The 23,906-nt window shown below is 33.3% G+C and overlaps 6 protein-coding genes across 9 annotated transcripts; 3 read left to right on the forward strand and 3 right to left on the reverse strand.

Annotated features, from left to right (window-relative positions):
* Positions 1-3,323: 3,323 nt before the first annotated feature.
* LOC103841649 lies at positions 3,324-7,498 on the forward strand. 2 transcript variants are annotated; one of them, XM_009118198.3, is made up of 6 exons: positions 3,326-4,127; positions 4,217-4,554; positions 4,658-4,841; positions 5,002-5,342; positions 5,527-5,593; positions 5,743-7,498. In XM_009118198.3, exons 2-6 carry the CDS (start codon positions 4,466-4,468, stop codon positions 5,749-5,751), a joined length of 690 nt encoding a protein of 229 aa, XP_009116446.2. In that variant the 5' UTR covers positions 3,326-4,127; positions 4,217-4,465; the 3' UTR covers positions 5,752-7,498. The 2 variants fall into 2 exon arrangements, with proteins under 2 accessions (XP_033136043.1, XP_009116446.2); XM_033280152.1 differs by having other exon boundaries at positions 3,324-4,554; positions 5,527-7,498.
* Positions 6,845-7,514, forward strand: LOC103841651. Its single transcript, XM_009118199.2, has one exon. It carries the CDS (start codon positions 7,084-7,086, stop codon positions 7,363-7,365), a length of 282 nt encoding a protein of 93 aa, XP_009116447.1. The 5' UTR covers positions 6,845-7,083; the 3' UTR covers positions 7,366-7,514.
* A 351-nt stretch (positions 7,515-7,865) lies between these two features.
* LOC103841652 (insulin-degrading enzyme-like 2) lies at positions 7,866-14,470 on the reverse strand. 2 transcript variants are annotated; one of them, XM_033280071.1, is made up of 25 exons: positions 14,215-14,470; positions 14,065-14,140; positions 13,886-13,953; positions 13,718-13,809; positions 13,579-13,652; positions 13,450-13,493; positions 13,266-13,317; positions 13,072-13,194; positions 12,868-12,980; positions 12,616-12,778; positions 12,348-12,440; positions 12,168-12,253; positions 12,006-12,092; positions 11,821-11,924; positions 11,567-11,669; positions 11,387-11,482; positions 11,116-11,305; positions 10,907-10,968; positions 10,715-10,819; positions 10,431-10,632; positions 10,019-10,352; positions 8,856-8,907; positions 8,693-8,779; positions 8,461-8,583; positions 7,866-8,340 (listed from the first exon to the last, which is right to left on the reverse strand). In XM_033280071.1, exons 1-25 carry the CDS (start codon positions 14,371-14,373, stop codon positions 8,095-8,097), a joined length of 2,934 nt encoding a protein of 977 aa, XP_033135962.1. In that variant the 5' UTR covers positions 14,374-14,470; the 3' UTR covers positions 7,866-8,094. The 2 variants fall into 2 exon arrangements, with proteins under 2 accessions (XP_033135962.1, XP_033135963.1); XM_033280072.1 differs by lacking the exons at positions 13,718-13,809; positions 13,886-13,953; positions 14,065-14,140; positions 14,215-14,470 and having other exon boundaries at positions 13,266-13,358.
* An 804-nt stretch (positions 14,471-15,274) lies between these two features.
* On the reverse strand, positions 15,275-16,393 carry LOC103841653 (zinc finger AN1 and C2H2 domain-containing stress-associated protein 13). Its single transcript, XM_009118201.3, has 2 exons — positions 16,038-16,393; positions 15,275-15,960 (listed from the first exon to the last, which is right to left on the reverse strand). Exons 1-2 carry the CDS (start codon positions 16,134-16,136, stop codon positions 15,445-15,447), a joined length of 615 nt encoding a protein of 204 aa, XP_009116449.2. The 5' UTR covers positions 16,137-16,393; the 3' UTR covers positions 15,275-15,444.
* A 290-nt stretch (positions 16,394-16,683) lies between these two features.
* Positions 16,684-17,921, forward strand: LOC103841654. Its single transcript, XM_009118202.3, has one exon. The coding sequence runs from the start codon at positions 17,231-17,233 to the stop codon at positions 17,621-17,623; it is 393 nt and encodes a 130-aa protein (XP_009116450.2). The 5' UTR covers positions 16,684-17,230; the 3' UTR covers positions 17,624-17,921.
* A 690-nt stretch (positions 17,922-18,611) lies between these two features.
* LOC103841655 (polygalacturonase ADPG1) lies at positions 18,612-23,905 on the reverse strand. 2 transcript variants are annotated; one of them, XM_009118204.2, is made up of 9 exons: positions 20,885-23,905; positions 20,543-20,674; positions 20,280-20,453; positions 20,134-20,154; positions 19,823-19,964; positions 19,653-19,734; positions 19,395-19,503; positions 19,190-19,303; positions 18,612-19,097 (listed from the first exon to the last, which is right to left on the reverse strand). In XM_009118204.2, the coding sequence occupies exons 1-9, from the start codon at positions 21,137-21,139 to the stop codon at positions 18,894-18,896; spliced, it is 1,233 nt and encodes a 410-aa protein (XP_009116452.1). In that variant the 5' UTR covers positions 21,140-23,905; the 3' UTR covers positions 18,612-18,893. The 2 variants fall into 2 exon arrangements, with proteins under 2 accessions (XP_009116452.1, XP_009116451.1); XM_009118203.2 differs by having other exon boundaries at positions 19,823-20,030.
* Position 23,906: the final 1 nt, after the last annotated feature.

Genomic DNA, 23,906 nt, shown 5'->3' on the forward strand with positions numbered 1-23,906 from the left:
TGAGGTCATCGCTTTGCAGCACTTAGCGCCATGGCGCCAAAAGCCATCGCTGTTCGAAAGGGGTATGTGAAAAATAGATTTTGAAATTCTGGTTAATTTGTGAAAAATAGATTTTGAAATTCTCGTTAATTAATAATCAAGGGGAGGGTTTGTTATAAATTCAAACCTCTCACTCCCCCCTCCACTCCCCCTAACAAACACTATCACCAACAATCATCTGAGAGAGAGAAAGAGAGAGAAAATGGAGAGAAAAATGGAAGCGTTCTTAGCAAGGTTGGAGAAACTCGAGATTCTACGTCGGAAAAACCAAAACGCTATGGCGATCCTTCTCGAGAAACTGGCAACGATGAAGAAGAAGAGGTAGATCCGAGTGTGAAGAATGCGGCGGCAAATCAGTCGAAAATTACAATGACGATGAATGATGGATATGCATATGTGACAATGTTGACGATGCAACATATGAATCCAACGATCAAGGGCTGGATCTGTTGATTGAACTCAGCATAAGTTCCTGAAAGTGATTGACGCTATGAACAAAACCTCAACCCCATAAACATCAAAATACATATAGGACAAGGATTAAAAAAAAATATATGAAAGTTCTCAAAACCACAAGAATCTGAAAAATATAAATATAAAAATAAGCATATCATAAGAAATTTTTGAGCAAATACAATATTTTTATATGTAAATATCTCAGGGTATATATGTAATCAATCATTCCACTATTAACAAAATATTAGTGAAATAATTCGGTGAAGTTATTACAAGTCGGTGAAGTTATTACAAGTCTTAAACTGAATCTTGTAGTATACTTTCTTAACTGAGTCTTATAGTATATACTAGTGGTTGTCCCGCGTAAACTCTTTCCTATAATGTTTATCTTTACAAGTGTTTGTATTTTGAAAAGTTTGATGTTACATTATATATTAATCACTATTTTTATGGTTGATTTAGTTTTTTTTTATTGACCATCTCTTTCCATTGAACTTGTTTTATAAAGAGAAGAGATTCTCATCTTTATTTTCCTTGCAATTGATTAAACTTTCTAATACAATGTTGAGATGAGCAGAATGAAAGTTTTAGTTTTTAATTTCACTGGTGAATTTTTTTTTAATTTGGTTGTTTTATACTAAGGTGTTTAATCTTATTGGATGTCCCAAAAGTATTTAATTTTACATCAGCTCTTATATGTTTTATCAGGTTATTTATGGTTCTTATCATGTTTGGACTATGCAAGTATACATATACTCCCTCCGTTTAAAAAATGTATGTTTTAAAAGAAAAGCTATTTTAAAAGATGTATTTTTCATATTTGTAATGCACTTTTGTTAACTTATAATGAAAAATTCTAAACTTCAAAAACTTTATTTATATTTCTTGAAATCTTATTGGTTTAGAAATATAGAAAATATAAGATTACAAAAATTATGTATTTACAACTAAGTTTTAATATATTTTATCAATATTTTTGAAATTTTAAAACAAGTATTATTTAGAAATAGAGAAAATATTTTCTTTCTGTATCAATATTGGATTTATTGTTTAGTCTTTTTTTTAATATACTACGTGATTAATAAAAAAATTCAAATTGATATGGTGAAATTTTCACTTGTTTGTAGTTATATGTGACATATGTTGCGAATAATATGTTTATTTCATAATTAAAATATAATTTTCTTTTTGTTTTAAATAATTTTATATTTTGATAATATGTAGAGCAAAATTTCTAAAATTTGTGGTCGATTGACAGTAATGATGTGTATCAGTTTTTCTTTCTGCCTTCCTAATATAAATTAATTTTCATTTAAATTGTTTATATTTGAACTTGATAGTATTTTTCTTATACACTATCTTAAAAGTTTTTTAAAATATTTACTATAGAAAAAATACTTTTTGTTAGGAAGGTAGAAAGAAAAACTTATACACATCATTACTATATATAAATATGCATGTTTGTTTAAATCTTGTATATGTTATTATATTTGGACACCAAGTAAGCCATTTCATCCCAAAAACTAATCAGAATTTTTTTTTTTTTTTTTTTTGAGAAAAGGCCTTAATCAGAATTTACAATATAAATGATATTGTTAATGTTCAAAACATGGTTTTACATTGAATTTGCTATATATGGTTTATTTTTTATATATTAATAATTTTGCTATATCTTATTATTGATATTATTATTATTAATTATATATCTCATTATAATTGTATTTAAAATAAATTAGTTATATATAATATGATTTAATCCAATTTCAGTAAGCGTACGTTAGTTTGAATCTATGTGTTTCAATCTGTCATTATTAACATGGACTCGTATTCGATCTTCTGGCAAGTCTACTTTTATCCTGCACTATGTGTCTGTATTTCAATTTACTCTGAGCTTGATTACATAGGAATTAACAAATGTTTGTCCAGTGCCGTGCGAGCCTTTCTTGGGGCCCAAGGCCAATTTTATATGTATTATTAAATATATATGTTGATAATAATTATAATATAATGTCAAATGATATAAAATAAAAATGATCATGTTTAGATGATTCTATTTTTTATTTTTTTTTACTATCAATCATATTCATATCAATTTGTGAAATTACTATTAATTTTCTAAACAGAAAATCAACATTCATTTGAAAAAAGACTTAACAAATATCTGTGTTTTTCATATATCATAAACAAAATCAAAATATAACATGCTAACCATTAACATTCATACCACTAAATATGACAAAAACTAATTATAAAATGCAAACGTAAGAAGATTTTGTGTACAGAATTTGGAAAAGAAAATAAAACAACTATAATTTTTAAACTTGAATAAGCATATTTGTTATTGGTGCTTCGTTGAGATTAAACAAGAAACAAGTAGTTTTTTTATTATACTATTAAACAAATATAAATTTTACAGATTTTGGAGCCTCAGATTTTGACAAATTAAGTGAGGCCTAAACTACTTTTTGCTAATGCTGTAAGCACGGCTCTGTGTTTGTCATGTGGAAATTTCGAATTTTTTATTGGTAAATTTGTTTCGGACTATTGATACCATTTATTCATGGAAAATATCCTATGATAGCACTAAAAAAAATTATGTCATAAATATAGACTCTAAGGATCAAAATAACCAAAATGTTCCATTAAAAAGGTAAATATACGTTTATATCCATAAAGTTAACTAATCCAAACTTTAGGGTTTAGAGTTAAGGGGTGGAAATTTAGGATTGAGATTTAAAATTTTATAAAAAAATTATTAAAAATTTGAAAATAAAAATTTTAAAAATAGTTTAAAAAGTATTTTCGAATTACAAAAAGAAAATTTGAAAAATAAATAAAATAAAAATTTCGAAACTAAAAAAAAAATTATAAAAAAAGTTCGAATTTGAAAAGATATAATCTAAAAATATAAAAAAAAATTCATTTTTTTATTATTATTATTTTTATATATATCTAGGATATTAGGGTCCTTTTACCTATTAAATAAAATATTTTGGTTATTTTTTTCCTTGTGATCTATTTTTGTGATCAAAACTTAAAAATATTATATTTAGGAGAATTGCCCTTTAGTCATTTATCAATTCAGCGCACTAGCTAGTTTGACCGTATTGCAAGCTACTTTGGCAGAAAATTCATATTCGTAGACTTTAGTCCTCTTCGTTTGGTTGCCGCAGGTTTCAGCGTCAGCGGCAGTGTCAGCGGCGACGGCAGCGTCAATAATGACAGTTGTTGTTCGTTTCGCAGACGCTGACGCTGCCGCATATTATATCGCGACCGCAGGTTTTATCGGCGTCAGCCGCAGGACGCGGTGTTCGGACGCGGCGTCAAACGCAGCTTCCTACGTCAACGAAACGAACAAAAGTTGACGCAGAATGTTGACGCTGCCGCTACCGCCGATACCTGCGGCAACCAAACGAAGAGCCCTTTCATCCATTGACTGACTTGATCCCCAGATTCGCACTATAAATTAGTTGCACAATGGTACGTTTCAAAGTATTAACAAAAAAATCATATCTAAACGTTTATTTCGTGAAAATGTCTCAATCAAGGATATTATCCTCATCACCAAGTTACCAACGTTGCTGATTCTTCTCAGCCTTCTAATGGCTTCATTTTTCGACACCACGTCACGTGTATGTAACACCCTCTAATCATCTCGTATGACCATATTGATTATGTTATATAATATTACATTATTTTTCTGTTATTACTAATGATATAGCTGCGCAAATCGGAGTATTCTACATGACTATCATCTCTATGCGGTCTCCGTGACTCGGTGACGGATGTATATGGGCCCTTACTAGGCCTTAAATGGGCCTAACAATAAGGGCTCGACAGCTATTTTTGTGACTCAGTGACAGTGTATATGTGCCTTTGATGGGAGGAGAGAGTAGAATTCAAAAGGATCAAATCATCCCGCCATTGACAGAAACTCAGAGGAACCTTAGCTCGGAAGCGAATCTAGAAGATGACGGAGTTTCCTTCTACGACGGAGAGAACGGCTGCGTCTTCTCTCCTCCTCCTTTCCTATGCGCCGGTGTTCTTCTCACCTACAAGGTCGAATCGCACAACCAATTCGTTTTAATTTCTGAGCTAACTATCGGATCAGATCTATGTTATCTTCCTCTCTGTTCGTGATTATCGTCTTTGTTAATCATAGGTTGGGATCTGTGGAGAAAACGAGCTATGTGAGCAAGTGGTGTGACGAAGGAAGCTCGAATCTGAGCTTGATTTTGAAATCTACAGGATCGGGATCGTTCGGCTCGGCTCTATCAAGCGATGGTAACGATCGCGGATTCAAAATCAAGTTTGCTGGAGATCGATTCAGTCTCATGAATCTCAAGGTACGAACTCTTCATCACGTGTCTCTGATTCAGAGTAATCGTAATCGTAATCGTAATCGTAATCGTAATCGTAATCGTGTGGATTGTTCTCTAGATCGTATGGAATTGAAACACTGGGAAGTTAGATTGATTAGCCTTTTTTTTTTATGGTTTTACGTAGATAGCAAGAAAACGCCGTTCTCAGGTCACTTGGGGATCTTTCAACTTTGTGAACTCTGTGTGTGATCTCTCCACATGCTCCGTTGATTCGAAAGAAGAGTCGTCATGCTTGTCGACTTGTTCGAGTGAGGTTTCCACCACTGCAAGCAGAGTCAAACTCAGAAACCAGAAAAGTCACGAGAGGGTAAGAGTGGAAGTGAAGAAGAAAGAAAGTAGCAGGTCGAGTTCTATACGCCGTAGAGCAAAAGATATCTTGGAGTTTCTTTCCTCAGCCTCTGCTTCTGAGGTTCAAATCCGTCAGATTCTCGGCAACACACCAGATACAAGCAAAGCTCTCAGAATGTATGCTCTGCGGCTTTCATCTCATACTGCACAAACACACTTGTTAACACAGTTTCATTTCTTAGATTAGCAATGTGTTGTCAAGCCTCTTATGCGTGCTGGAGTCAGTAGATTGAGTTATAGGCTTACTTACAGTGCTGATCAAACCATCAGCAACCTTATGAGTTTTGATATGCTGAAGCAGGTTGTTGCAGATGGAGGAAGTAAAGAGGTTTGGCACCGGGGGAAGACTTGATCCCTATATTTACAAGGTGTGAAACTCTAACTTCCATATTCTTCATAATAACATAAGATTGTTTGGATTGAGTACCCTGCAAGTAGATTGAAACTTGAAAGCTACACACATAATATGGAATATGCCTTACAATGATCATAGACTCCTTTGCTTTTTTTTTTGTAGATTGCATGAAAAACTAAGACGTTGCTGGAAGCAGGTATGACTTATACTATATCCCTCTGCAACCTTGTGGTTATATACATTCTAAGTTGTCCTGACTAGGGAAATGAAACGATATATATATACACATGGCTATATATATATGGCCTAGAACGCTAGTAGAATTTATAAATGGGCTCTGCTATACTACATACCCGGAAGTAACTAAAAAGTAGAGTCAAGGTTAGTTATTTGACTAATCTTATAAACCAAATCTAACTTTCTCTGGTGACAAATCTAATAAAAGTGTTTTTGGCAAGAAGTTTTTGAAATTTCATTAATGGCAAATCATCACTTAAATTGGCAAGTTAGTATAAATCATAAGTATTAATTTGATCTGTTTACTTAAAGTAGACAAAGGAGGAAGGGTAAGTTTCCTTTGCAAGTAATTCAAATGTCATATTTTAGATATACGTAAACTAAATAAAATTTAAATTTTTTTCAACTTTTTTTTAACTAACTGTCATATACAAACCAATTAACATGCGTCAAATATCAAATTCAGTTAACACTAGTATAATTTGCTGTAACAGTTTGTATAAATTCATAGAGATAGTGGAGTGTGTCTTACTTTTGTTAATTACTTTTTGAAAATATTACTAACAAAAACTCATACGCTATGAATTTAAAGTCCAAAAAGTCTTAAAGCAAGTCCAAAATAGTCGGATGATACTAAACGCTTAATTTTCAAGCGACTTTTGCGGTATTGCCGCAGTCAAAAATACGCGGCGACTGTTTGGTAAAGGGACGACCCAATGTACGCGGATTCATTAATTTCCTATTAATTATTAGAAAACATAGAAAGAAAAACGTTAAGAAACGCTAAACCGGTTCCTTAAAAACAAAAAAACGCTAAATTTACATCTCAGAATAAGATTTTCAGTTTCCTATAATTTAGACCCTATAGTTTCATAAATAGATATACAGTCCCAAAGGTTTTCAACATTTCAATTTTTTTTTGTCAACCAATAAATTTCAATTTAGTACTCTCATTCTGATATACTATTTATCTGGTATTTAATAATTTATCATGAGTAGTAAGCAAACAACTAATATTAACAACTTATGGTAAGTAAGATTATAATAAATAGACATGAGGGGCACATTTAAAATATAATAAAACGTAGGGACAAGGGAAAAATACAGGAAATAACTATGAAACCCTCGAGAAAAGACTTGGTCCGCTTTTCCTGCATCCTATAAATTTGACTCGACTTGGACAAAAACTCTCCATCTCTCTCTATATCTCTCCCTCTCTCTCTCTTCAAGAGAAAGAGAACAAAAAAATAAAAAGATCTTCAAAGAATGGGAAAGTACGGGGAGATGTTGGATCTAGGCGTGAGAATAGTGGCGAGGTTTCATTCTCACTGTCCTCAGACGGCGCGTCTCTATTACCATCCTCCTTCCGACGGCCACCACCATCGCGGCGTCACTGATTTAATCGGAGGTGGTGTAACGGGTGTGTCGGGTCAAGATTCGAAGGGGTTAGTTGGTGGATTAGGAGCTGGAACTGTTGCTAGTTGTGGTGTCAAGTCTTCTCAAGTGTATGAAGACGCCAGAGATCTCTTGTTATTCTCTGTTGTTTGATTGATTTGTCAACAAAAAAATTCATATTCTTTTGGTTACTGATTGAGAAAACTGTTCTTGTGAGGTTCTGTGATACAATTAAACAATCTTTGGATTCCAAAACTATTGGATGTTGATGATAATTTGATTAATATTTTTTGTTGGCTCTATTGTTTTTTTGTTTGTTTGACTCGGTTCGGTATTAGGTTGCTGCATCTTTGGTTTAACCCCTAACATTGGACGAAGTTATTTGCCTTTTGGAATGATTCTTTACCCTTTGGAATAATTCTTTGCTTACGGCTGCAAGCATCTTTTATATTATTCGCAATTCGTTTTATTCTTGTCGGATCTTTAAGAGAGATCTCATATGTGGCCCACTGGTTGAGCCCATATTCCATAAAGCTGGGAATCAGAAAATATCAATTATTGGATCGAACTATCATTCATTGAATCACATCCGAAGATTCTTGCAAGTCAACAATGATATCATTCATTGAATCACACCCGAAGATTCTTCTGAGAGTTAACAAATGAATTGAGAATTTTAGATAATAGAGTCAACATCGATGTTATTAGCTGTCCCAATGATACCATATCATTCCTGTTTTTCAATGATTAATGATAACATCTATGTTTTACATATGAATAAAGATTCACATAGACAATATGTCAATATGATCAATATCGTTTTGGTATACTTGTGTTTGTTCATGATGCATATCCTTGAAAAGAGTTTGAAAGTGAACCTCTTCACAGTTTCAGCTGGTTCCATCCTTTCAACGACCCGTAAAGAGGTTGAGACTTTCTGAAACCGACAATGTCTTGTATCTCGGTGAAGTGTGATGCAACTTCGTCTTTGTCAGACGCCAATTCCTTCACATGCTGGCTTCCGTAAACGCATATGCTCAGCGATTTCTTCTTTGGTGCGTCAACTTTTATGTATTCGTCAAAGAAATCTATCAGTTCTTCCTTCTTCAGCTCTCTTAGTGCCGCCACCTAACCACAAAAAACATCACCCCCACGAAGCTATGTTACTGGCTTGAGCTAAGCTTCAAGTGTTTGATCTCTGTTCAGAGATAACTATGGAGAAAGCAAGAGCAAATGTTCATATGGTACCTCTTCATCTCTGCGGTTGAATTTGAATGTCCCGTTTTGAATCTGTTCCCAGTAAAAGTAAGATTCATCCGACAAGTTCTTGTGCTTCTCAAGCTTCATGTCTATCAAAGTTGTTACATTGCTCTATGTAGAAAGTCATGTCAGTTACAAATAGGCTTTAATGGTGATGCTGGGGTTTCTCTTAAGCAAATTAAATATGATTCTATATAGTAATCTAGTTAGGCCATCTCACCTTGAATTCCTCATCACTTATCTTGTAAATCTTACTCTCAAGGTCCTTGAGTAGTGACTCCACCCTTGAATCAATATGTCCAGGACCCTATAAACAATAAACTCAAAAGAAAGTTAAGAAACTCAATGTCTGAGTGGAAGAGAGAGGCAAGATAAGTTGGTACCTTAACTGAAGACTGGATAATGAATTGTACTCCATAGACACCAGCTTTGAGGCTGTGTTGCAGGAAGAAAGTGGTTATGCATCAAAAACATAATAACTCTGGATATTATTAGAGTTTAGGGCCCTATTCAAAATAAAATGCTTGCATATTATTTAATAAAAATTATAAACAACTTTTTTAAAAGAGAAAATCATAATTTTATTAGTATACTGTCTATTTATATCTAAGAGGGGTTATTGGGAGTTAAATTTTAAAATTTAGAGATTTCATTGTTATTGGTTTATGAATTCTTAAAATCTTATTAGAATCCTTTGTTATTGGTTTGTGGACTTTTAAATTCTATAGAAATCCTATGTTATTCAAAATGTTTAGTTTTTATTGACTTTGTAATTCTATTAAACTCTTTTGTTATTGGTACATAAATTCTCTCTAGTTTTACGTATAACACTCAACTTTACAAATATCACATATAGTCATAGGATTCTCAAAATCTATGTAACAAAAACACAAACACAACAAGATTTTTTTACATTTTTATTGTCAAGTCAAAGATAATTGTAAAAAGAAAACTAAAGATAAAAGAAATTATTAAAAATAACAATTTAATAAAAAATCTTTCATGAATTATAACTATTTGATATTAAAATAAAATTATGAGAAAATTCATAGGTTGATCTTAAAAACTTTAAAGCAAAAATCAAATAAGACAAATCAAAATGTCAAAATATTAAAAAACCAAAATTTTTATTTAATTTTCAAATAGTTCTATTTTATGAAAGAATTTTTTTTAAAAAATAAATAATAATAGAAAGAGAAGTTTGGAAAGAAAAGTATATATGAAAATCTATAATAATCAATGACAATTTATACAATACATTGGGTAAGAATTCATTAAATCTACTTAACTTTTAAAAATCTATTAACTCTTAAAATTTTAAAACTCCACACAAATTCTATTTCCAATAGGCCCTCCTAAATTATAACAATATAAAATTCATATAATATTGTTTCTTATTTTTGTAAACTAAAGTTTTCGTTAACTTTTTTTTTTTGGTTTTGTAATTAACTTTTTATATTATTATACCAAAATATATACACATATACAATAATATAATTTTTTAAAGCCCCGGCTCTGGATATTATTTAGAGAAATAGATACGTACCTCCGAGAAAGTGAAGTGATGTAACCAAGTTGCTCCACTGTTCTAAGCTGGTGGAAAGTGGCTTGCTTTGCAATGAGACTGAAAAGGTGAAGTTTGCTATTCATTGCAAATTCATCTTGATGAACCTGAATATAATGCACTAGAGCAGAGTTTTCATCACTGGGGTTTGATCCTTCTTGATGGTAGAAGTATCTCATTCCTTTTCCCAGCTCTACAACCCTACTTGTCAGGAATTGTGATGGAAATAACGGACGAGAAATAGGTTTTGGACCGCTGAAAAGAACATCTTCAATATACTTCACCATTGACTCAGCTTCATTCTTCTCAACGTTTCCTGAAAAAATACATACCATGATGTGTATACAAAAGGATAAGAGACCAAAGTATCATACAATAGGATAAAGATTGTTACCTGCTATGTAGCACTCAACAAAGGTTCTTGATAACAGCATTGGAACATAACTAGCCAAGTCTTCAGCTTCTAAATGAGAAAGAGCATCTAATTCCTCTGTCCAAGGCCAAGTGTTATCTTGTAAAACCAATGAGCAGTAACTCAATGCTTGTTGATATGGTTGTTGGAACTTGTAGTTTTGGTATGCCTTGGTCATTGTTTCCTATTATGGTTAAAATCATGCAATGAGGGAAGTGGTTGATTACTTAGAACGAGTGACAAGGTCTACTATCAAGGTTGCTTACCTTGACAACAGAAAACCTGTCAGGTTTAACTTCAAATTTTGCTATCTTTTGCATGACAGCTCCAAGTAAGATCCTCAGTTTATGATTAAAGCCAACAAGATAGAGCTGGAAATGAGAAACACTTTAGTCAAACATGAGATTCACTGAGCAAAGTACACAAGGAAACGTCAGAATCCTTGTACACAAGCTTACCTCAAAACCATCGTCTGAAATACTTAATCCATAGTCAAGACCAGCAGTCTGAGCATAGTAAGCTGAAACATATATAGGAGTAAAGATGACATAAAAAAAATTCTATTACTATAGAGTTGTTTTGCCTAATGACTAGAGGTAGTTCAAAGAGAAATATATATATATATATATATATATATATATATATATATATATATATAAAATCTTACCGTATTCATTTAAGTAGTCCACAAGCAACCAAACAAAAGTATTGGAAAGAACAGCAGCTTCAGGAGAAGTGAATGCAAGGGGGCAGTTGAAATCTATATTAACATATGCCTTTGGTTTGAAGAACTTTGTATCCGGTTTGTACCACAATCTTGAGAATGGTGTCTTTCTCAACAAAACAGGAAAGGTTTCCTGTTCCAGAACTTAGTTAGGCATCATGAGATAAAGTTGCTTTGTAAGACATTTTTTTTAACTAGAGTGATGGAACTGAACCTTATTTTTAACATCCTTTAATGAAAAATCTGTAGGAATGAAGACATTAGGTGTTGGTAGAATCAAATTTACATCAGGTGCAGACTTCACCCACTCCTGTAATTGTCAAGCACATTTCTAAATCAAAGAGAATACAAATTTGAACACATAAAGGAAACTAAAAGTATATCAAAAGCCAACCTGAATAGTAAGTTCGGTTATATTCTCAAATGAATAAGCAGTGTTGTACCATGGCTCAACCTTGTCAGTTTGTCCTTCAAAATTATTTGATTTCCAAAATATTCTACAAATATAATGGAGAGTGAGCTTAGGTTATCAATACTTGAACTGCATGTAAATTATAAGATCACATTAAGGCCTAAGGGCTGCTTAAAGAATACAACACTAGGTCATTGTTTGCTTGTGTAAGATGCATTCCAACAACAGAGACTTACCTGACATTGCTAGGAGAAAGCTGGTTCAGAATCTTTTGTACAATTTCTGGGTTAAATTTTGAAGGTAGGGATGATGCAACGAGCCAATGCTTGGTTGGGTATATCTGAAGCACAATTGCAAAAGACACATAAGAATTTTCTTTAAAAGAATGTGAAATGTTCAGTACTAAGAAAAAGACTATTACCGTCATGTTTGATGAAATATCCACAACATAAGAGATTGGATCTATTTTGGCTTGATAATGAAACTCTGCTTCAGAGATAGCTGAGAGCTTCAACCACAATCAAATAAAATAAAATGTATCAAGCTTTTTAATGACACTAAATAAGATTAATAATAACAATACCTCATCAAAAATCCACTGGGAAACACCAGACTGTTGTAAAAGCTTAATGTGTCTGAACAACAACCCTATAATATCTTGCATATGTTCTATAAACCAAACAAGACACAATATCAAACCAGATCCTGATAATATCAAGCACACCGGTAGCATCTATATATTCAACATAAGGAAGTTTGATACCATGGCCAGCATCAGTAAGACTAACTGAAACATCAAAGAAAGAATACTCCATAGTCCAGTCTGCTTCACCAGCATACAGACTCGTAGCCCAACCTGTGCTAGTATTAGGAAAATATTAAGCAAATCTACTAGATTTATGACTAGTACAGCGGAAACAATTAATCTTTAAGATTTATCTTGGCTATTGACAGCAACATTTTTTATATACTCCTTTCAGATAGAATCTGTGCTTAAACATTTATTAGTTTGGCCCCAAAAGAGAACCTACCTAAGTGTTTTAACGCATGAAACAAACTTCCTTCGGCTTCATGACCAATTAGATGACCAAGATACATGCATGGTGCTTCTTCATAATGATGGATGCTAGGTGTTACAGGCCATGAAACAGTAAGCTTGTGACCCTGCTTTATAGGTACAGCCTTCACAAGAACCTAGAACAACCACCACCAAAGATACCAAGTAAGAAACATTATGGTATAAGCTGAAACAAATGTTGAATCTGAAATAAAGAACACAAAACCTGCAAATGGTCCTGAGTACACGGCTGACCAGGAAATCTAGGAACACTCTTGTTGGTGTTCCGGATTTCCTGGAACATCCCTTCCACTAGACATTGAGTTTTGTCAAGGCTTTCTGATTACATCAAGAGAAAGGATATGTATTGTTATCAGAAACAAAAGAAACTGAAGAAACTTTGAGTTTTGGGTTTAGATTCAACACCTACCTTTGCCATAAACAACCAGATGCATGATATTGGCAGAGTAGTGCTTATCATAGAATTTAATAAGTTCACTCCTTGTATCTATTCCTTTTGCTTCGGGTTGTACATGAAGAGTATCCATGTTCCCTAAGAAAACATATCAACTTTCTTAGCAGCATAATTAACACACCAATTATAAGAATGGGTAGAATATGAACCTGTGCTAAATTTGTGATATGGATGGTCTTCTCTACTTAGATGCTTCTGTAACTGTGTGAACCAATAAGAAAGACAAAACACTCTCAATTTATCTGCTAGACATAAGTATCAACAGACTTGTGAGTTGTCAAACATGCAGAGGTTTTAAGACATATAAGTACAACAAGCTAGAGGGGAAGATACCTGACGCATTCGCCAGGAGTCAGACAACAAGTTTTTCTGATTCTCTGGATGAGAGAGTACTCGTTAGAATTTTATTACTAAAAACAAACTGCAACATGAAAGCTATTCAAGAAAAGACAAGAAGGTAACCAGAGTCAACAGCCTTGATTTCCCTCATGGTGGCATCAGCTGACATCAATGGTTTAATAAAGAACTGTGCAAACCTGACGAATGTGTTAAAGATTAGTACACAAAACAGAAAAACATAAAAACAAAATGTAAGTCTTACCTGTCCAAAGCCTCATCAAAAGAGTCTGTGTTGATATCAAAATGATAGTTTGTGTCTTCAGTGGATGTATAAGCATTTGTACTACCGCCATGCTAATAAAACAAAGAAGATCAAATTATGATCAAGTTTGTATATAAGAGAGCTGGAGAATAACAAATATTATATTACCTCAGTGATGTACTTGGAGTAACTATCTTCCTCTGGGTACTTTTCACTTGCATAAAACAGCATATGCTCTTGACAATATCCCCCAAAAATAAAATAAAATATAAATCAGATACTAAAGTGCTCATAACTGTTTACATAGACAGAACTGAGTGACTGAATCTTGAAATGAAGAAACGTACCAAGGAAATGAGCAAGCCCATCTAACCCTTCTGGATCCGAGAATGATCCAACGCTAACGTTCATTGAAGCAGCACACTAGGAGCACACAGATGAATCAGTTAATCTTTCTTGTATGAGCAGTTAAACTAGAAACATGAATTGATCTTTACCTTGTCAGTCTCTGGATCGCTGATTAACAAGACTTGAAGAGAGTTCTTGAGAACAATCCTCCGATACTCTCTCTTGTCCGTACGTGGCTTCAGTATCTCGCCACCTTTATCCATCGGTACCGCCGCCGCCACCTCCGTGTTCTCCTTTCCAACTGCCATTGAGATTGAAGAGTCTACGCTGAGTCTTCGCTCTGGTTAAGTTCAACGTCTTTCTTTTATATATTTTCTAACCTTATTAATAGGACAAGGAAGCTGAGAAGAAGTTGTCTAGTGTTTACAGTCTACGTCTTAATAAATATCAACGGTCAATCTCTTATCACGTCATGAAAATCCAACGGTGATTAGTTGTGATAGTAGTCTTCGTGTTGGGTCTCCGCTTGTATATGTCCAAATCTCACGTCTTTATTTTAGTTTTACGTGTGACTATAAAAAGACAAGGAAGACGAGAGGAGATGGCTCATTTAGTGTTTATAGTCTCCACGCCTTTCAGAGGAGCCGTTAAGTTCACACGTATATTTAGCATGGAGTTCTCTTCCATAGTAATGTCTAGAGAAAACTATAGTTGTCTTGTCTTTTTCAACAAAACATGAAAGATACTATCTATAAGCTTTAATTGTGTGATGCAAGGTAACTAATGCATACATTAAACTCCAAAAGACATTTATAAATTTGGCCCATGGTTCTAAATGGTTGACCCGCATCAAAAATATTCAATCCGCATTCGTCCCACATCAAAGATATCTTGACCCGCACCCGCCCTGTGGCGGGTAAGCGGGCGAAACCTGCGGTTTTTTAATCAAATTCCCAGCCCTAGTAACGAGCAAGTATACAACGATTTAACGTCCTAAGTATAGCTCCTGTTGTGTGCATGTAAGTACAAAACATATGCAACAATATTGTCTATGAAACAATAAAGTCTTGTCCCCTGCGTGAGTAAATCCCAGGGGACAAGAAGCTTGTCTCGCGATGGGAGATTTAAAAAGTAACACTATCATCACGAGACAAGCTTCTTGCTCCTAGTCTTTAGCACGGACTCTACACAGTCACATTCTTAAATCTATGAAGCAACTTTCACCAGGTTGTTAATTAGTCAGTCCCAAGCTAGTAAAAAAAATTGTAACAAAAAATTAATCAATCATACATTTACAACAATATGTAACCACTTCACCACTTTCATGCTTATAAAAATCTAAGCTTTAGAAGTACCATGGTGATCCTTATCGATATGCTTCAATAAATCCACCGGATCACGAAACCCTCGCTGCATTTCGGACAAACATCAACCGTAACTTTACCATTCTTCTCCGGCATTTTCTCTGAATTGCCATTAGCAAACTGTAACTTCTGGCTAAGATCGGTACCGAGCCTGCTGATACTTGCCTCCGCCGAAGCTAAAAGACTAGACCATCTCGATTCAGGTTTCTTAGGTCCAGCACAACCATGGTCAGGCCCAAACCGATGTTTCAAGCAATGCTCAACACTACAATCTCTACATCTTATCGTGTTGGAGAACGTTAGCAACTCTCTGCACCTTGGAACAGGACATTTCTTCTTCTTGACAGTTTTCTCGTAGCTTGATGGATCACAATTTGAACTAACATGTTTCTCCCAAGTGATGTTCGGATCTTCGTCAGGGTTTAACCGAACTCCTTTAGCACATAACGGACAGATAACGACCGTTACATCTCCTCTGTTTCCTTTCGGACAATTGTGGTTATTGTAGCTACGATGATCCAAACAAAACACCTGCAAGACAACAAGAGATCAACTTCTCCATATGTTGTTGATTCAGACATAAAAACAAATGAATCTGAATTGGAAACCTGAGTGCAGCGATCGCATGTGAATGGTAAGAAATCGATCTGCTTGCAATCATCTACGGAGCAGTGTTTCCCCAGATCTGGAAACTCCGGAGTTCCCATTTGAGACAGATGATGTTTCGAAATATATATATAATACAGAACAAGAGAGTTTTCCGGGAAAAGAAAATCCCAGATTCCGAGAATTCAGATGAAGGGAAAACTCGCAGGAAGAATCGTGAAGAAATGTCAACGTTTACTTCTTTTCTTCTATTTAAAGTCAACTCTTTTTCCTAACTGGGCTTTAAGGCTTTAATTCGAAAGTGGGCTTTTAAGGGTTTATAAGTTTTCAGTATTGGGCTATTAGCCTCTTTGGTAATGTGCCAATCCTTTTTTAGTCAGAGCACCAGATATTTTTCCTTGTATATATCAATTTCTTGATTTTCATATGATAAATTGAGTTTTTTTTACTGAGTAACATTATTGAGCTGACACATTGACATATTTAAAAAAAAAGTTATGAGAAGAGGCAGAGATAAAACAAGATGAAATAACCCCACCCATTGATATCTCACCCTGCCAAAACTTTACAGTCATATAAAGACAAAGGCTAAATCTAACTCAGTTACTAGTGAGTTCATATATAAAATGAATATGTATGTGTTCACGGTGATTACATTTTTTTGTATGAATAAATAAAATTGTTTTAAGTTTGAGTCAATGGGAGCACGATAGAGAGACAAGAAGCAGACGAGAAGTGGCAGAGAGGGTAATTAAAGTTTGATGGGGACAACAAAACATTTACCTCTTGGTTTTAACCAAATGCATGTGGTTTTCGGTTTCTACAGACACTGAGGACAAATTGGGAATTGGGATAATTAATTTTTACCATATAGTTTTGTTTTTTCGTAAACTTTTAATTAACTAGTTTATATAATTTGATTATTTTGAAATGAGTCAAGTGACGTGAATATCTTTTAGATCCAATGCATGTGAATCAATTGAGTACATATTGAAATCATAGATACGAAAGAAAAAAGATTAATCATAATAATTAAACCATTTAGCCTTTATTGTATTTTTATTTTATTATAAAGTATTTATACAGTTATTAAATAACAACACTCTCCAGTCTCCACTTCTAACACTTCAACCCTTGCCTCCCCCCTCCCACAATCTCACCTGAAACTCTCTCTCTAGTTCTCTCACTCACTATCATGTTCGGAATCACAGCAAGACTCGATGACCAAATCGGCACCACAACCACGCCAACCACCATATACGTGGACCCACCTCCACAAGACCAGCCGAGTCACAACTCGGACCACCGTTCAATAGAAACACTCGTCATCGTCTTAGCCGTCATCACCATATTATCAGTCTTAGCCGGCATCTTCGCTAGACTCTGCGGCGGCCGCCATTTATCTGACGGAGGAGACCATGACATCGAAGGTTGGGTTGAGAGAAAGTGCCGTAGCTGCATAGATGCTGGAGTCCCCACCGCCGCCTCCCCTCCTCCTCCTACACCGCCACCGCCACCTCCAGCGACGGCAGCAACAGTGGAGGAGCCGAGTAAGCCAGCAGCCACCGAAGAACAAAACAAGAAGTGAAGTAGAAAAGGGTAAAACTACATAAGCTTTCACCATTGTGTAATCGCATTAATATGAAGACATTTTTTTTTTTTATATGTACCTTATTCTATGAACATTGATTTCGCAATTTCCTCGGATGTTTTATGATAATTATTAGAAAAAACAAAAAGCAAAAGTTCTTGTCAACTTTTGCCTTTAATTCCGTTTGAGATTTGAGACCAACGGCATTAACAAAAGAAAAAAAAAAGACAAGAATGTATATAGTTTTACCCTCCTCATATTGAATTATATATGTAGCAACAAAATCAGAGGAAAATCTTAATTTACATGAAATTACATCATGATTTTAAATTTTAATACAGTGGACTTTAATCCAGTAGTCTAAGAGTATCTTTAACCCTAAAATTTTTATTTTTTTTATTTAAAAAAAAATAAAAACTAACCAGTCGTGGGTCGCTACGTGTTAGTGAGATCTGTGAAAGTGCAAAACCAAACTCTTAAAAGAAGAAGTTTAGACATCAACTCTTAAATTTTTTGTGGGTTCTACCTCTTAAGAACCCTCCTAAAAAGTGGAGATAATCGTGCTCTAAAACACAAGAGCTCCTTGAGAATCTCAAGTAGTTAACAAGTGTAGGAGAAATACATCAAGATTTTATTTAATGAACCTTTAGTAAAGTGTGCCATAAAGCAAGCGCTCACTGAAAACTAGTTCTTTTTGGTTAATTTTGGGATTTGACAGCTAATTCTGTAATAAGTTAGGAAACCACACTCTGGATTAACATTTTTAGTATTCAGATTTCAAGGCCGCAGGCACAGACTCGGCCCGTGTGACTTGTATCAACATTTACTTGCACAACTTAATTTTTTTGTTAAATAAGAAACTGAAGTATGAGCAGCTATATTTTCATTATATTTTACTTACCAAACTATTATGTTAAAATAATGAAACCACCTTTAGTGTAATTCGTATATATGGTCACAAATCACAATAATTAATAGTTCAAAAGAATATCAGACAACCCCATAATCTTATTCATATTCGTGGAAATACAAATAATAAACAATAGTAGTATACTTTTTTTTTTTGTCACTAAAACAATAGTAGTATACAAGACAAGAAATCTTTCGACTATTGACTATTGTATGTTTATTCCCCATATCTTTACTATCTATACACATAGCAAGAATCAATATGTAGAGTACAATATACATGTATATATATATATATATATATATATATATATATGTGTGTGTGTGTATATTAGTATAGAATTAGCTAAGTAGTTACTTAAGAGCATTGAGGAGAAACGTAGCCTTGATTCTTAACGTTCGCATTCTTGCAAGATGCTGTTCCTCCTTTGATGTTCACATTGTCAAGCACAATACCTTTGCATGTATATTTCTCACTGCAATCAAACGTTATTGCCACATCGGTTGCGCTCGTACCGCTTATGTTCCGGTACACCACATTGTCCACTTGCACCGCTGAGTCCTAATAAGCAAATATATTATAAGGCGAATGAGTCTAGTTTATTAAACAAAATACAAATTTCGAAAAATCAAATTAATCGATTAATCAATTACTTGTTGTTCGCATTTGTCCTTGTCGCAGTAGTTCTGGTCGATTATGATAGGATTCTTGACATTTTGCATACGAATGTTTTGAAACTTAATGTTCTTGGCAGTTCCTGACCCTCCCTGAAATATTCAATAAGGGGTATTGTTATATATTAACAATTTTAAAACAAATTTGTTTGTGAAATTGAAAAAAAAACTCATAATCAGTCACCTGATAAGTCTTGATTCTTACTCCATTGTCAGTCTCAGTGAGCTTAGCACCATCCACATTAACTCCCGAGACATAAGCTTTGGAATTGTCATCCCCCAAGCTCCCAATGCTTCTCATTTCAAAAATTAAATATAGATTCATATATTATATATTTAATTTAATTATTTGTAAGATTTATCATATTATTAAATATATTTAAAATAAAACTTCACTGCCCTTTAATTATAATTTGAAAAAGAAAAAGATGTATCGACTTACCTGATTCCGTGACCGGGGCCACAAGTTAAATCATTGATTTGAACATTTTGGGATCCATCCTCAATGGATATACAATCATCACCTATAGAAAAGCAACTATGAATATTGTAACTAATATACGTACTCGAATCCATAAACTCGAATAGTATATATATAGGGATCATTATTACCTGTTCCAATGTGTGAATTGGAGACTCGAATGTTTTGGGTGTTAGTAATATGAATACCATCCGTGTTGGGACTATCGCCAGGAGCAGTGATCTCGACATTCTTTATATTAACATTGTTGCACTTCTCAACCGAAATCTGAATCTGCTGCGCATTTCTCACTCTCAGATTATTCACATTCAAGTTCATTAAGTTGTAGAAAGTTAGAGCCTGCATTACCATAAAACACACATATATACATATGCCAATTTTATAATCAAAGCATTCACTTACTTTGAACATGTGCATATATGGAGCTTTTGTATTTACGTACCGTTGGCGCTTTTGTGCATGGCTGCAATAAAAGAGAAGGAAACCAATTAATATTAGCGTGATTACAGTTAACAAGGGGAATTTTAAATCAGTATATGCTTAAAGATACATGTGTGTGACATATAGTAATTTGTGGACACTACAAACCTTAGATCGGTCGATTTTGCATGAGTTTTGCCACCAGATTTTTCCGTTTCCATCAACAGTCCCCTCGGAGCCGCCGTCGACTGATAGATTGTTAACGTGCTCCAATATAAGCCAATGGTTTTTGTCTTTGTTGTAATCCGATCGTTTTGTAGATGCTGATAATGTTCCGAGGATCTGCGTTTAATCCGTAAAAAGTACAACTAGTTCATTAAATTTATGAATTAATGGAATACTAAAGATTTTTAAAATCATATAAATACTACCTGAAAGCTACGTAAAGATTTGCATGGGCCTCTGAACTGAGTAGACTTAAGGAGATAAGTCTTCCCTTTAGGAACCAAGAAGCTAGTAACTTCTTTTGTTGAACATGCTTTCTTCCATGCTTTCTTGAAGGCCTATGATTAAGCATGCATGCATCATAAATTTCAATTAAAATAGAATATTTTATATATATATAAATCTTCTGAATTGCTTTATCCATACATCATTGTAAACATGATTTAAAACCATAGCGAAATTTTTATTAAATAATTTTATTTCCATCATTGTAAACATGATTTAAAATTATTTTTTCTTTTTCAAAATAGTAAACATGATATATATACCTGAGTATCATCGGTTTTTCCATCTCCCTTAGCTCCGAAGTCTGATACACTAACAGTTGATGATTCGGGAGTGGGTTTATCGGAGCTTTTCAAGGTAAGAACGTCGTCGTTGTTGAGCTTGATTAAGCTATCGGATTCGTACCTTCCATCTTCATGACCATATCCATCATCAACGTTGCTACTCAAAGCTTCACACCACGAGAGCATCAAAAGAACGCCTAAGAAAATAGCAAGAGGTACGCAACAACGTGCCATCTCGAGTAAAGCCTTTTGGAGGATGGAAACGGTATTATTCAAATAAAAGGTGTTTTTAAGAAAGAGTGTGTCTGTGTGAATGATTCTTGTGAGTAAGATGAGACTCTTTGCTGTGGGAAGTATGTGTATTTATAGACAACTTAATGGATAGAAAAAGTTAGGTTTATTAAAGTTTTAATGGCGTTGGAGGTATGGCGAGAGATTGAGATTGATACGAAAACATCACTTTAAGCTTCTAGCCTTACCCTATTTGAATTTTTATTTACTTTTGCTTGATTGATAGGGAGTTTTACATTTTAGTTAGTTATTTTTTTCTTCTTTTCTATTAGAAAAAGAGTTTGAGTTCATGATTGTATACCATTCACAGTAACATTTCATCATGTGTAATTACTGAGCTAAGCAGTACGTGATCTATATCCATACATATATATAAAAAGTTGAAAACATATAAGCAAAAGTGATTTTTAACGTCGTCGTCTCCTCTATCTCAATGTTCGGTAGTAGTTTTAGGTCCCTTACTCTTTCTTGCTTTTTATTTTGTGTGTGAAAGGTTGAAATTGCGGTTATAGTATCTTTTAGGAAAAAAATTCAGAAGAAACATTCCCTGCGTTAAAAAAAATCTATATTCTAGAAAAAAAAATTGTTTCAAAAAGATGTATGTTTTATATTTTCAATGCATAAATTAATTGTAAATTGTAAACTTCAAAAAACATAATGATGTTTATAAAAAAAAATATTGGTTAAAAGTTGTGGAAAATAGTTGATAATAGAAAATAATACATTGATAACTAAAATTTGATATGTTTTTTTAATAAATTTGAAAAATCTAAAACATACATCTTTCTTCTTTCTGAAACAGAGGGAGTACGTAATAATTTTTCTTTGGCTGGCGTATTTAATCACATAGTTATTGTAATGTTTTTAAGTTTCATGTTTATCGGTTTTTTCATCTACTTCCTTTTAATATAGAAGGACAAACTCGAGTTGCAATAACCGATATTGAATTGTTAGGCAGCACAAGTCATATTCGAGTTTAGTACACGTGTCTGAACGAACTGCAAATTATTTAATTGTGCATTTTTTATAAACTAGAGAGTCGTGAACAGTAAAAAATACATTTGAATTTTAGCATCTGGTGAATCTGGTAATTTTGCCAAATATTTCAGAATGTTGACATATATGGTACTGAAAAATAAATTCCTTAAGTTCTCCAATTTGAAAGCTTGGATTATCTCAATCAACCGTCAATGTATAATGTGTAAAAATACCAAACTGAAAATATAATGTAAATACGTAAACGGCACTTGAATTGCCTAATGTTATGAGTGAAAGTATGTCAAAATAACGATTTATTCAAATTGTGCATGCAAACATTATATTATTTTTGGAAAGTAAATTAACAAATTTATACAGTACTTGGGAACACGTTTTGTATTCAAATCAAAAGCGCCAAATGTTTTAATATAAAAATGTCCCAAATGATGAAAAATAATATAAAGAAATTTTATATGATAGTTCTTTTTAAGTTTTTTATCATAAAAATAGCCAAAATAAAGAAAATGACCAAAATAAGTTTGATTAAAAAGTAAAAATATATTTTTATCCTAGGGTTAATTAATCTAGATTTAGGATTTAGAATTAAGGGGTGGAGTTTTGGTGATAGAGTTTTAATTTTTTTTAATTTTTTTTTTAAAATTTTTAAAATAAAGATGGGTTATTTTGATTATTTTTTGTCGAAGATTTTTTGTGACAAAAACTTTAAAAAAAAACTATTTGAGAAAATTTTCCAAAATATAAGGCTAAAATTCATCACCAATCTCATTATTTTGTATGGTTGATTAGTCTATAAATACAATATTTATCACTAAACATATACCTTTTGACTTCGAAAACATTTCAAGAGCTAATTTATAATTAAATTTTTTAGAATCACTATTCTTATTATTATTATTATTTTTGTGAGAAAGGGCTAGAATCACTATTACTTTCAAGATTCAACGTGGAAGCTTGAGACCAGCTAACCGTCTGAAAAAAATACTTGATTAACTATAATCTAGTCTCTAACATCTCGTATGTAATAGGTTAGTTGTTCATTGTGATCTATATTTGGTTTACGCATAAAATTCATATTGGATCGTCTAATTAATGTGGTTAGGTAGATATATACGTATCCAGTCACCTTGTTTCAAAATTTTGGTTGACAAAATGCAATGATTATATAGTTTTAGTATTTACTGTATAATCATCACGGTTTCAAGTAACATAATAAGTACATCAAGAACAAAGACAAAGAGTTGATGTCCATACATATTTTCTTATCGATTAATAACCACAAAAGATAACGTAACTATCCCTTTCATACAAAATATTCAACTTTGTGATAAATTACCATTTGACTAATACAAATATAATATGTTCTTGCGAAGTTTGCTTGCGAGACCTAAAAATATGGCCGATATTAGTTTTGGAAATTTGTCAAGTCGTTGTTATAACCTCGCCGTAATTGTTGCTTCCTTCTCTGAATCTACTGTCTTGTATTTTTCTTAATTAAAGGTTAAGATTCAACTTGCTCATCGCTTTCGTGGATGCCAATATTTCAATGTATGTTTTGTTTTACTCATTATATTTTAATTACTGTTGATAAAATAGCAAAGAAACATTCAGAAACTGAAAATGATAGCAAATAATGTAGAATTTGAATGCTTTGGGACATAAATATTTCCGAACAACTCCTTAAGTTTCGTTTCACACTATAGATAACCTAATG

This window comes from Brassica rapa, chromosome A09, assembly GCF_000309985.2.
Source record: "Brassica rapa cultivar Chiifu-401-42 chromosome A09, CAAS_Brap_v3.01, whole genome shotgun sequence".
NCBI lineage: Eukaryota > Viridiplantae > Streptophyta > Magnoliopsida > Brassicales > Brassicaceae > Brassica > Brassica rapa.

Excerpts from the sequence above, each read along its gene's own strand:
- LOC103841649 (XM_009118198.3), top strand. The coding sequence starts at position 4,466 with ATGACGGAGTTTCCTTCTACGACGGAGAGAACGGCTGCGTCTTCTCTC. Across the intron at positions 4,555-4,657 it reads GTGTTCTTCTCACCTACAAG|GTTGGGATCTGTGGAGAAAA; the intron begins GTCGAATCGCAC and ends TGTTAATCATAG. Across the intron at positions 5,343-5,526 it reads ACAAGCAAAGCTCTCAGAAT|GTTGTTGCAGATGGAGGAAG; the intron begins GTATGCTCTGCG and ends ATGCTGAAGCAG.
- LOC103841651 (XM_009118199.2), top strand. The coding sequence starts at position 7,084 with ATGGGAAAGTACGGGGAGATGTTGGATCTAGGCGTGAGAATAGTGGCG.
- LOC103841652 (XM_033280071.1), bottom strand. The coding sequence starts at position 14,373 with ATGGCAGTTGGAAAGGAGAACACGGAGGTGGCGGCGGCGGTACCGATG. Across the intron at positions 11,306-11,386 it reads TAAAGGATGTTAAAAATAAG|GAAACCTTTCCTGTTTTGTT; the intron begins GTTCAGTTCCAT and ends GTTCTGGAACAG. Across the intron at positions 10,820-10,906 it reads TTTCAGACGATGGTTTTGAG|CTCTATCTTGTTGGCTTTAA; the intron begins GTAAGCTTGTGT and ends TCTCATTTCCAG.
- LOC103841653 (XM_009118201.3), bottom strand. The coding sequence starts at position 16,136 with ATGGGAACTCCGGAGTTTCCAGATCTGGGGAAACACTGCTCCGTAGAT. Across the intron at positions 15,961-16,037 it reads CATGCGATCGCTGCACTCAG|GTGTTTTGTTTGGATCATCG; the intron begins GTTTCCAATTCA and ends GTTGTCTTGCAG.
- LOC103841654 (XM_009118202.3), top strand. The coding sequence starts at position 17,231 with ATGTTCGGAATCACAGCAAGACTCGATGACCAAATCGGCACCACAACC.
- LOC103841655 (XM_009118203.2), bottom strand. The coding sequence starts at position 21,139 with ATGGCACGTTGTTGCGTACCTCTTGCTATTTTCTTAGGCGTTCTTTTG. Across the intron at positions 19,735-19,822 it reads CAATTCACACATTGGAACAG|GTGATGATTGTATATCCATT; the intron begins GTAATAATGATC and ends GCTTTTCTATAG. Across the intron at positions 19,504-19,652 it reads GGCCCCGGTCACGGAATCAG|CATTGGGAGCTTGGGGGATG; the intron begins GTAAGTCGATAC and ends TGAAATGAGAAG.